Genomic DNA, 12110 nt, shown 5'->3' with positions numbered 1-12110 from the left:
CCCTCGCACCTGCGCCTCTCCCATTCCCTCTCGCCCCACCCCCACCCCCACCCCCAGCCCCTACCCCGCCCCCGGGCTCAGCTGGTGGAGCCGGATCGGAAGGGATGGGGACCCGGGAGGCCGCCAATGGGAGGGTCGTGGGAGGAGCCCCGAAAGAACCGGGTTGGGGGGGCGGTGATGACGGCGGCGAGAACCCCAGCGGGGCGGGGCGGGCCGGCACGTCCTGGCCGGGCTGCGGCGGAGCGAGTGGGGCCAGCTCTGCAGAAGGCGGCGGCTGGCTCGCCGGGACGGTCACATCCCGCTGCAGGGGCCGTCGGAGGCAGCCGCACTGCCTCCCGCACCGGGGACCTAAGCCAGCCGCCAGACCGCGCCGGCACCGCCCCCCGCTCTCGGACAGACTGTGCGGCCAGTGGAAGCTCTGGGGGCTCCGCAGCCCCGCGGCCCGCGCTCGCTACGTCTCCGCCCTCTGCCCGCAGCTCGGTCCAGCGCTGCCCGCCTCGCCGGGCCCGCGCCGGGATGGGGTAGGGGCAGCGCCACGGAGTTGGGCGATGGGCCGCCCTCTGGGCACCGAGCAGCCCCCCGAGGCCTGACCGCGAGGACTGGCGGAGGTGGGTGTGGGCAGGGCAGAGCCGTGCACTGGGGGCGCCCGGGTGTTGCGGGGGCGGGGAGGGCATGGGGAAGGGGGGGTGCTCTGGGGCTGCTGTGGGCCAAGGGGGAGAGCTGCCTACCACCAGTGCGTTCTGGCTAGTCCTTGACCCCCCACAACTCCTGCCGCCTCCAGGAGCCCCGCCTGGATGTCAAACGGATGCCTCAGTGCCTCCCAGCGGACTCGGTGGGGACCATGGCTTCACTGATGCCCCTCTCCCCATATCTAAGCCCCACGGTCCTCCTGCTGGTCAGCTGTGACCTGGGCTTTGTGCGAGCGGGTGAGTAAACGGGGAGAGGAGCGGGTTGTCCCAGAGCTAGTCCGTGGGTGGAACCTGTTAACTTGTTAACACACTGGCACCCACAGACCGGCCTCCATCTCCTGTGAATGTGACAGTCACTCACCTCAGAGCCAACTCGGCTACTGTGTCCTGGGACGTCCCAGAAGGCAACATCGTCATTGGCTACTCCATTTCCCAGCAAGTATGAATCACCCTTCTGCTCCCCCAACTTGTGTCCTTGGATCTCAGAACATTCCTCGGGTTACCTCCCCTACCCCTTCCACGCTCCCCTCCCAGCCAGGGGAGAATCTGGGAGTTGGGTTCCCTGGCTCAAGCTGCCCTTTTCACCCAACTTCCTTGGAAGGCTTAGATATTCAAGAGTCCTGGGTTGAGCCTTGTGGCCCGGGACCAGAGTAAGACTGCCCTCTGCTCTCATCTCCCTGCAGCGACAGAATGGCCCTGGGCAACGTGTGATCCGGGAGGTAAACACCACCACTCGGGCCTGTGCCCTCTGGGGCCTGGCTGAAGACAGTGACTACACAGTGCAGGTCAGAAGCATTGGCCTTCGAGGAGAAAGCCCCCCAGGGCCCCGGGTGCACTTCCGAACTCTCAAGGGTTCTGACCGGCTACCCTCAAACAGCTCAAGCCCAGGTGAGAGTCTCAGTTATTCCTCACTCCCGAAAGCTTTGGATTCTCTGGTTATTTACCTGGTCTTTAGTCTCTTGTTTACTTCCCCAAAGCAAGAAGCAGTCTAGCTTAGATGAATAGAAGGATGATTTAATTCATTGTACTGCCAGGAAAGGAAGGGAAGCAGGTTGGCAAGGGACTGGGTATAGACAGGCTGGTAACAAATTGGAGGAAGGGCTTTTAAGCTTCCTTTTACACAGCCTCAGTTCAGAGCAGCTGCAGCCTGCATGAGTGAGTACCTGTCCTGCAGCCCTCCTGCTTTCTGGTCTCTAACCACTTGTCCACCAACAGCTTCCCAGAGAGGGGCTACCCCAGGGCGACACTGTGATGGGTCAACTGTAACTCTAATTCCCCGCATCTCCATCCTTAACTGTCTGCATAGACATAGCTCTCTAGCTGCTCTCCATAACCTGGGGTCTGTCTCCTTCCTTCTCAGGTGACATCACAGTTGAGGGTCTGGACGGAGAGCGACCACTGCAGACAGGAGAAGTGGTCATCATTGTGGTCGTGTTGCTCATGTGGGCTGGTGAGTAAGCACCTGGTGGGGGGCCAGTGATTGAGGGAGTGGGGCTCCGTGAGAGAGGGAGGTGGTGAAGGTTGTCAGAAGAAAAGGGGGTGAGAGCAGTGGCCTGGGGAGATGTTTAGTTGAGGGGGATGAGCAGGAAAAGTTTGAAGAAAGGGAGAGGAGGCTGTTGGGAGCCCAGAGAGGATGATGAAGAGGGGGTGCTTGTGCATGAGCACCAGGAATTCAAAGATTTTCTTTGCAGATTTTCTAGAATCTGCATGGGTATCTCACTGCCTTTGGAGGCTGTGAGTGGGGAGGTCAAGATCAAGGCTCGGATTGTACTGTTGTGTTTCAGCTGTGATTGGGCTATTCTGCCGTCAGTATGACATCATCAAGGACAACGACTCCAACAACAACCCCAAGGAGAAGGGGAAGGGGCCGGAACACAGTCCTCAGGGGAGGCCAGTGGGGACAAGACAGGTGATGTGGGGCCAGTGAGGGAGGGAGGGAGGGGTGATTTGGCCTCTAGGAGCAGCAAGGAAAAGGGAGAAGGGCACAGAAGGGCAGGAAAGAGGGAGAACAGAAATTCTGGATGGAGGAGGCTATCACCTTCCTGAAATTATAGACTCAAGCCATCTTTTTTTTTTTTTTTTTTTTTTTTTTGTAGAAAAAGTCACCATCTATTAACACCATCGACGTATGAGTGAAGAAACAGAACCAGAAGACAGATGCACTAACAACCTGGGGATGGGAATGGGGTCAGGGAGAGCCTAAGATGGTGATCTACCCAAGACTGAAGGATCCCACAGTCTCCCAGAGGGTAATGACACTCCCACAATCTCAGGCCTGGTATCCATCCTCTTTGCACTGTGAGCAGGGCCAGAAGGTAGGTCTGTCAGGGTCTGTGCCCCTGGACCTGGGGAGTGGACATCAGGTGGGATATGTCCTTCCATCCCCCAGGTCCAGGGGAGAGTCACTTGTTTAACTTTATCCCATTAGGTCCCAAATGGGGCCCTCATTTCACCTGCATCAGGACTCTCAGCATCCCCAGCTGCCCCTACATCTTGCCTCTGGGTCTCAGAGAGGAGTGTTTCTGTGGGTACTCCCCCTCCCCCAGCAAATAAAAGGAATTGTCTGGGCCTGGAGGCAGATGCTGCACTGCACTACTCCAATGTCTTCCATGGAGCCTCAGGTGCTCCCCCTCTCACCTGGCAGCCTTTCCAGCTGCTGGTGATCTCACCCCTTGGACATTTTTCCAATAAAGTTTCTTGGACAAACTGGAGCTGACTCTATGGTATACGTATAGTATGCTGAAGACATTTCTCCACTGTCTCTCCCTTGACTACAACTGCCCCTCACACCACCACCAACTATACAGGAGCAAACTCTTATTCTAAGGTGTTTGCCTGGAATGGGTAGAGAAGGGCCAGAAAGGAGCATAGAAAACTAGAGTCCTAGTTCCTTTTGCTTTGATGGGTGAGAAAGGGGAGAAGGAAAAAAAGAGAATATAAATTCTTCCTGCACCAGTGGAAATTAAGATTATGTCACATGAGAGGGTCGGTAGCCTTTTTATCTTCACTGCCCACATCAGCAGCCCAGCTCCTCACCATTTATCCCTCTGACTTCATCAACCCTGAGCTAATTTTCAGAAAAGGACTGAACAGTGTCTTGGGACAAATGAAAGAGCAGCTACACTAATGGATCCCTGGGCGCCAAGTGCTCCTTTCCTGTGCATTCCTGTGCCTCTTCTTCCCTGCCCTTACTTTCCCTTTTGTCTGTTTGTCTCTCTGTTCATTCAGTCAAAGTCAATAATAATTGTAAAGTATAAATGAGTTTATATTCACTATCTGCCACTATATCCTGATGAGGATTCTGGAAATAAAACGGGTTGGAACTCTTCTGTCAAAAGAATTATAATTTGGGCTCTGGAGCCTACTTGTTTCTGTGAAGATAGGGACTGTCCTCTACTTTTTCCTAAGTTCCAAGGGGGGTTGGTGCCAGTGAGAGAAATACTTGTTGACTTTTGCAACCACTATGGAGGAAAGGCATCAGAAACAAGAATCTGTCTGGACAGCATATGCTACACTGTCTGAAGGGTTACAGTCTTCTCAATGTATGATCCTTCCAGAGGAGGCTTATAAATAACTCTCCTTTTCTGCATCTTGATCTCTCTGCTATGTTGTAAGAAATTAGACCAATAATTCTGAAGGGGACCCCAATCCAAATGAAGATCAAGAAGTCAGTATCTTTTCTACTTAACCAAGCTCCAGCCTCCATTATCACAAGACTTAACGTATCAGGTGAGCCAAGCTCTGGTTTGCCCTCTGCCCTGACCATAAAAGCATCCTGATCTAAGCAGCAGTCTTTAACCCACCGTTACCCAATTCAGAAGTAAGGTAACTTACTTCTCTCTGGCCACTGGTTCCAAAGCACTCATCTCTCAGACTCTGGACACATCATCATTTCTGGGGATGGGAGTGTCACAGGATATATAGTAACATGGCAGGGAGATAGGGAGCTAGAAATTCAGAAGGAATATAGATGCTGTTTAAATACCAGCTCTAGGTTGAGTTGCGGTTTTGTCCTTTACGCATTTGTGTTAGTTTAGGCAAGAGACTCCTCTAATCCTGAGTCTCCTGTTATGTAAAATAGGACTAAGAATGCTATCTCTTTCAAAAGGTAGTTTTGAGATTTAAATGAGATAATACATGTACAACACTTTGTACTGTACCTGGCAGACACATACTCAGTATTCCCTGTTAGCTATCATTATCAGCCTTGTGATCCCATTGCAAGTTATATAACCTATGTCGGTTCAATTCCATCAACTGGAAAAGGCCTATAATAGCAACTGCCCTGCTTTCTTCCAGGGTTGTGAGGATTAAAAGCATGCACTCCACCACGCTTACGTACATCAAAGAGCGAGAGACTTCGATTACGTAGGACCGGAGTTGCGGGAGGCTTGTGGGCGTGGCTTGAGTTTGGGTTTGCATGCCGCGACGGGATTGGTAGAGGAGAGGATTCATCATGCCCTCTCAGGGTCCCGCCCTAGATCTCACGGCGCCTGCGCACGTTCTGTTTGCTTCGCCGCGAAGCTACGTGGTGACCTTGCGACGCTTGTTGAGCTCCGGTAGCATTGGCGTCAGCGGCTGTCGCTGCAGCTGCGTGGCGGGTTGTCCAGGTAACCACGGGTGTTGTTGCTGTCTGGTGGCATCTGAAAGACAGGTGTTCGTCATGCAGTTGAAGCACCTGAGGACCCTGCTGAGCCCTCAGGTGAGGAGTCGCGCGCCTCTTCCCTCCCCCGTTCGCCTTAATGTTCCAAGAAAAGTGGGGGACTGAAGTTTTAAAACGTTGAGCGCCTACTGTGTGCAGAAGACTGAAGGTTGTAGCGATGATTTGGACTCCTCTCTGTCGGTAGAATGTTGAGTGGGCGAGATGAGCCGCTAACCACCGCAGCTTTCATTATGTTCCCTTTAACTAATCAGTACCAGGTCGGGTCTTGGGGCTCTAATTAGTGATTGCCCTTCCCTTCAAGAGGCTCGTACTAGAGAGGGAGGCGCATTTGTAAACAACGAGCACAAGTCTACACCGACTTAAATAAGCGCTTTTGGGTGCAAGCCCTACAGAGGTAGTGCAGACGACCACACTTCTCGTTCTGATGGTGAAGATCTCAAATTCTGAAGAGGCATGGGCGCTAGGATAGGAACCCTGGAACATGATGACGAATGGCTGGGTTTTGGAGTTAGGAGAGCAGAATTCAAGCCCTAGCGCCACGACTGCTTTAAGTAAATGACCTGATACCGCTGACTTTAGCCCTTATCGCATAGTCTTTCTGAGCACGCATCCAAACTTCTACATTTGAACAATGGGAGTAATAATAATCGCAGCCATAGACTAAGCGGGGAAGAGTTAAAGGAGGTAGTATACACAAGAGAACATTGTAAACTGAAAAGCAGCATGAAAGCTGATAGACGAGAGAAGGACATTCAAAATGCAAAGGACAAAATAATACAAAGCTAGTAAGAGTATCAGCCATAACTGAATGTTTAAGGTGTACCAAGGCAGTATAATAAAGAAATTAGAATTGTGGATTATGGAGTCAGACATGCATGGGTTTAAATCTTGGTTCTGCCATTTACGAACTGTGTATGTAAGTTTGAGCAAATTACTTAACCTTTCCGTGCCTCAGTTTCCCCATCTGTAAAAGATGCATAATAATAGCATCTACCTCAGTTATGAGATAAAATTAGATAATTCATATGAAGTACTTAGCAAGGAGAAAGGAGAATTGATTGATTATGGGAATCAGAAAGGCTTCACAGAGAATATGGCATTAGGAGGATAGAAGGAAATTAGAACAAAAAAGAGATGTGCTCATTGCTCAGTAAGCCATCCCCTGAATCTGTGATTTTAAAATTCCTTTATTACTAATGGAATAATTGGAAATGAAATCCTCCTTCAATCTCTCAAAATAAGATGATGTCATGATGTAAGAAAGGGCTGAATGTCCAGGATTGGGCAAAACGATGAAGGAAGATGATCAGCAACAATTGGTGAGAAGCCCCCAACCATTCTACCCTAATTTAATCAAGAGTTGGAGAGGTCTAAAGGCGGTGGTGTGGCTATTTTCTGACTCTGGTTTGAGGATATTGGTAAAAAAAAAAAAAGCCTTTTTACCTCTGACTTTGGAGATAGGTAGGTTAGGAGTGAAAAGTAACAATGTTTTAAGTTAGAGCTCTAGAGCCCAAATAACTAATCAAACAACTGGAGCAGAAACTAAATTCTTTATTTCAAGGTGGGAAATCCTTAGTACACCACAATAGACAACCAGGGCTGGTGGTGGGAGGGACAGATATGACAAGAATAATTCACTGAGAGTTGATCACCTCTCACTTGGGCTTCTATGAAGTGGATTGTTAAGGAAAAAAACAAAAACAAAGTGATATTGTTTATCTTAAGTCTCAACTCTGGTTATTTTACTCCCCATTCCAGAACTTTCACTGTCTCTTCCTTTCCTACTAAATAAGCCTAAACTTGTTAGCCTAGCTTCTAAGACCGTTCCTGAACTGGCCTCAGTCTCTTTCTTGCCTTACCTTGTCTATTCTGCTAGTTATAAAACAGTTTCAACTAAATTAAATTACTGTTTATTGACCAAGACTTGCCATTGTTTGTGCCATTCTTTCTACCACAGATAATTTCTCCACTCGACTGTATCCATTCTTAAAAGCTTAATGTTGATCATTTAAACAGAAAATTATCTAAGGCTTTTCTAAACTACTACAGTGCTTTGTATGTGCCTCTCTTATGGGACTTTTCCCATTTTTGTGCCATCTTATTAGATCCGTGGGCAGGGACCATGTTTTGCTCTTTGTCTCTCATCCCTTGGCCAAATGCCTTGCTCTATAAGGTACTGAAAAAACATTAACTGAATGAATGGCTAAGGACCAAAACTTAGACCAATTGCCTTTATTTCAATAGCAGACCTGGGATATGAGGGGATGAGGAGGCCATTGCAGGGACACATTGTTACAGTTGATTTAGCATGTCACCTCTTAGTGCATTTGCGTTATGGGTTTCTAGAAGCACTTTGCTCTCACAGTCTAGGGCTTTATGGCCTCGGAGAAGAGGATGGATCATGGGCATCTCTTTGTTTTAAGGTCTTTGATAGGAAAATTGACAAAAGTCACACTAGAAGTAATGGAATTCGAAATGATTTTGGAATTCTAGGCCAGCACCTGGGTTTATTTTTGCCCTCTTTGTCTCTGCAGGATGGAGCTGCAAAGGTCACCTGCATGGCATGGTCCCAGAACAATGCCAAATTTGCTGTCTGCACAGTGGACCGAGTGGTGTTGCTGTATGATGAACATGGGGAGCGGAGAGATAAGTTCTCCACCAAACCAGCTGACATGAAGGTGAAGAGAATACTCATGTGTACTTTAACCTGTTGATGGGGCCTTGTAAACCTGGAAAACTAACCAGCTTCCTAGCCACAGGCATGGGAAATGGCCTGCCCTTTTCTCAGTATAAATCCCTCAAGCCCACTATAGTCATACATACACCTTGTAAGTATACTCATTGCTTATTTTTCTTTCCTTTCCTAATTTTTTTTCTTTCTGACTCTTAGTATGGCAGGAAGAGCTATATGGTGAAAGGCATGGCTTTTTCTCCTGATTCCACTAAGATTGCCATAGGACAGACTGACAACATCATCTATGTCTACAAAATTGGAGAAGACTGGTGAGGATAGAGACTGGGAGATGGGGTGGCCTAGAGAAGAAAGAGAAGGCTGGAAGCAATGCCTCACTGGGGAGGAGGAACAGAGAGGATGAGGAGCCCCAGGTAGGGGCGTGGAAGGCAGAGGCCTTCTGGAGTCTGTTGTCATTGCTTCCCTACCTTTGCCTGCACCGCATGTTCTGTAATCCCATCCCTGGAGGAATCAGTCTTAGATCTACAAGGAAACCCTGTGAGATCCTCTGGAGCCCGGAGTGATGTTGTGTCTTTGTTATTCTTCCAAATATCAGGCTCCTTCTAATGCCTCCTTGAAGGGCTTCTGTGGAGTGGTAGGAAACACTAACGGGCTAGGGACAGTATCTACAATTCCTTCCCCGCACTCCAGCATCTTTTGTGGCATCATTTGTGACTTATGGAAATGGTTTTTAACATGCTTCCTCCTTTTGTTTGGCAGGGGTGACAAGAAAGTCATCTGTAACAAGTTCATCCAGACGGTAAATCTCAAACCAGTCCATGGGAGTTTAGGAAGAACAAGCATGTATCGATATATCTGCTTATAAATACAACCAGGAGTTGCATTTGTTAACATCTGGCTCTGACTTTACCTGCTTTGTGAATGGTGCTGCCTGGCTGCTAATCCCTCTGTGCTTTCCTCTTTAGAGCCCTGTCGTGTCCCGTCCTGTCCTTCCCTACAGGCAGTTGGGGTGGTAACATGTGGCAGACTGTTTAGGTTCACGTTGTTATCAGTGTGCTAACATGCAAAGACAGATTTATCCTTTTCATTCTCTCTTTCTTACAGAGTGCTGTTACCTGTTTGCAGTGGCCAGCAGAATATATCATTGTCTTTGGACTGGCTGAAGGGAAGGTAAAGGAGGGAGGAGAAACAGAGGATTGGTTATGGATGGGGATAATTGTTCTAAAAAGAGCAATGTGGTAAATCTCTCTTAGGGTCAAGTTGCGTTCTGGGGGAGACTACATAGGGACCAGTCTTTGTTTTTTCTTTGTCTTTCCTTAGGACCTGGGTGAAATTGAAAGTAGCCTAACCCGACTTGTGTCCATTCTCCCATTTTCAGGTTCGTTTAGCAAACACCAAAACTAATAAATCATCTACCATCTATGGGACAGATTCTTATGTGGTGTCACTGACAACGAAGTGAGTAAGGAAGAGTGGTATCCCAAGAGCTTGGAAATGGTAGGAAAAGCTATGAGGGAGTGTGGGCTGGGAGACCATAGTATGATAGATGGGGAGGACTGGTAGCAGGAACCACAGGTAGGGTAGCGTTTGACAGAGAAAGGGGACTTTCTTGGTGAAACAGAACGCTCTAATCTCTTCCTGTTTTTCTCTCCTTTCCTCCTTTTCCCCTTTTTTAGTTGCTCTGGGAAAGGAATTCTCTCTGGTCATGCAGATGGCACCATTGTTAGGTATTTCTTTGATGATGAAGGCTCTGGAGAGTCACAGGTATGAACAGAGTATGCTCTGGGATAGAGGGTAAGGAAATCCCAACAGCTCTCCTAGAGGAGGTTGGACATCTAAGGACTTTAGATTATAGTGCTGGGGGAGGAGGCTAGAGGAGTGAGATCTCAGGGAGAGAGACGGATGGGGCCACAGAGAGGATCAGAGCCTAATATTTATGGGAAAGCATGAATCAAGTGGAAGGGACCTTGAGGCACTGGGAAACAAAGACTGAGAATAATGAAAAGTGAAAATTTTTTTCATTTATATAAAATATATATTTTATATATATTCATAGAAAAAAGAATGGTTTATTCTTGAGAGAGAAAAGATGGGGGATTAAAGATTTTATTTTATTTTATTTTATTTTTAACATTTTTTATTGAGTAATAGTCATTATACAATGTTGTGTCAAATTCCAGTATAGAGCACAATTTTTCAGTTATACATAAACATACATATATTCATTGTCACTTTTTTTTTTCGCTGTGAGCTACCACAAGATCTTGTATTTCCCTGTGCTATACAGTATAATCTTGTTTATCTATTCTACATTTTGAAATCCCAGTCTGTCCCTTCCCACCCCCCGCCCCCTTGGCAACCACAAGTTTGTATTCTATGTCTATGAGTCTGTTTCTGTTTTGTATTTATGTTGTTTTTTCTTTTTAGATTCCACATATGAGTGATCTCATATGGTGTTTTTCTTTCTCTTTCTGGCTTACTTCACTTAGAATGACATTCTCCAGGAACATCCATGTTGTTGCAAATGGCGTTATGCTGTTGGTTTTTATGGCTGAATAGTATTCCATTGTATAAATATACCACATCTTTATCCAGTCATCTGTCAATGAACGTTTAGGCTGTTTTCATGTCTTGGCTATTGTAAATAGTGCTGCTGTGAGCACTGGGGTGCAGGTGTCATTTTGAAGTAGGGTTCCTCCTGGATATATGCCCAAGAGCGGGATTCCTGGGTCATATGGTAAGTCTATTCCTAGTCTTTTGAGGAATCTCCATACTCTTTTCCACAGTGGCTGTACCAAACTGCATTCCCAACAGCAGTGTAGGAGGGTTCCCTTTTCTCCACAGCCTCTCCAGCATTTGTCATTTGTGGACTTTTGAATGATGGCCATTCTGACTGGTGTGAGGTGATACCTCATTGTAGTTTTGATTTGCATTTCTCTGATAATTAGTGATATTGAACATTTTTTCATGTGCGTATTGATCATTTGTATTTCTTCCTTGGAGAATTGCTTATTTAGGACTTTTGCCCATTTTTGGATTGGGTTTGTTTTTTTCTTATTAAGTCTTTTGAGCTGCTTATATATTCTGGAGATCAAGCCTTTGTTGGTTTCACTTGCAAAAATTTTCTCCCATTCCGTAAGTTGTTGTTTTGTTTTATTTATGGTTTCCTTTGCTGTGCAGAAGCTTGTAAGTTTAATTAGGCCCCATTTGTTTATTCCTGCTTTTATTTCTATTGCTTGGGTAGACTGTCCTAGGAGAACATTTTTGAGATGTATGTCAGGTAATGTTTTGCCTATATTTTCTAATAGGAGGTTTATTGTATCTTGTCTTATGTTTAAGTCTTTGATCCATTTTGAGTTTATTTTTGTGTATGATGTAAGGGAGTGTTCTAGCTTCATTGATTTACATGCTGCTGTCCAGTTTTCCCAACAGCATTTGCTGAAGAGACTGTTTTTATTCCATTGTATATTCTTGCCTCCTTTGTTGAAGATTAGTTGACCAAAAGTTTGTGGGTTGATTTCTGGGCTCTCTATTCTGTTCCATTGGTCCATATGTCTGTTTTTGTGCCAATACCATGCTGTCTTGATTACTGTAGCTCTGTAGTATTGTCTAAAGTCTGGGAGAGTTATTCCTCCAGCCTCTTTCTTTTTCTTCAGTAATGTTTTGGCAATTCTAGTCTTTTGTGATTCTGTATAAATTTTATTATGATTTGTTCTAGTTCTGTGAAATATGTCCTGGGTAATTTGATAGGGATTGCATTAAACCTGTAGATTGCCTTGGGCAGTGTGACCATTTTAACTATATTGATTCTTCCAATTTAGGAGCATGGAATATCTTTCCATTTTTAAAAGTCTTCTTTAATTTCCTTCATCAGTGGCTTATAGTTTTCTGCATATAATTCTTTCACCTCCTTGGTTAGGTTTACTCCTAGGTATTTTATTACTTTGGGTGCTGTTTTAAAGGGGATTGTTTCTTTACTTTCTTTTTCTGTTGATTCATCATTAGTGTAAAGAAATGCAACTGATTTTTGAACGTTAATCTTGTAACCTGCTACCTTGCTGAATTC

General features: G+C 46.4%; 2 protein-coding genes across 3 annotated transcripts in view; both read left to right on the top strand.

The window, feature by feature from the left end:
* Nucleotides 1–3400, top strand: part of FNDC4 (fibronectin type III domain containing 4) — a 48455-nt gene extending 45055 nt beyond the window's left edge. Inside the window, 7 exon segments of the mRNA XM_006189735.3 lie at nt 782–840; nt 842–926; nt 1013–1128; nt 1373–1577; nt 2050–2139; nt 2474–2598; nt 2786–3400. Of these exon segments, the coding sequence (XP_006189797.3) occupies nt 782–840; nt 842–926; nt 1013–1128; nt 1373–1577; nt 2050–2139; nt 2474–2598; nt 2786–2821 (716 nt within the window). The 3' untranslated portion in view covers nt 2822–3400.
* Nucleotides 3401–5201: 1801 nt separating this feature from the next.
* The window catches only part of IFT172 (intraflagellar transport 172), a 33601-nt gene continuing 26692 nt past the window's right edge, over nt 5202–12110 (top strand). The window contains exons 1-7 of one of the 2 annotated variants that reach the window (XM_032497249.1): nt 5202–5391; nt 7887–8030; nt 8243–8355; nt 8804–8843; nt 9149–9214; nt 9423–9502; nt 9721–9808. In XM_032497249.1, coding sequence (XP_032353140.1) covers nt 5353–5391; nt 7887–8030; nt 8243–8355; nt 8804–8843; nt 9149–9214; nt 9423–9502; nt 9721–9808 — 570 coding nt within the window. In that variant the 5' untranslated portion in view covers nt 5202–5352. The remainder of the gene's footprint in view (nt 5392–7886; nt 8031–8242; nt 8356–8803; nt 8844–9148; nt 9215–9422; nt 9503–9720; nt 9809–12110) is intronic. The other variant, XM_006189734.3, reaches the window with a different exon arrangement.

The sequence above is a fragment of the Camelus ferus genome, chromosome 15 (assembly GCF_009834535.1).
Source record: "Camelus ferus isolate YT-003-E chromosome 15, BCGSAC_Cfer_1.0, whole genome shotgun sequence".
Lineage (NCBI taxonomy): Eukaryota > Metazoa > Chordata > Mammalia > Artiodactyla > Camelidae > Camelus > Camelus ferus.
The sequence above is the reverse complement of the archived record's forward strand: the minus strand, read 5'-3'. Positions and strand labels throughout refer to the sequence as shown.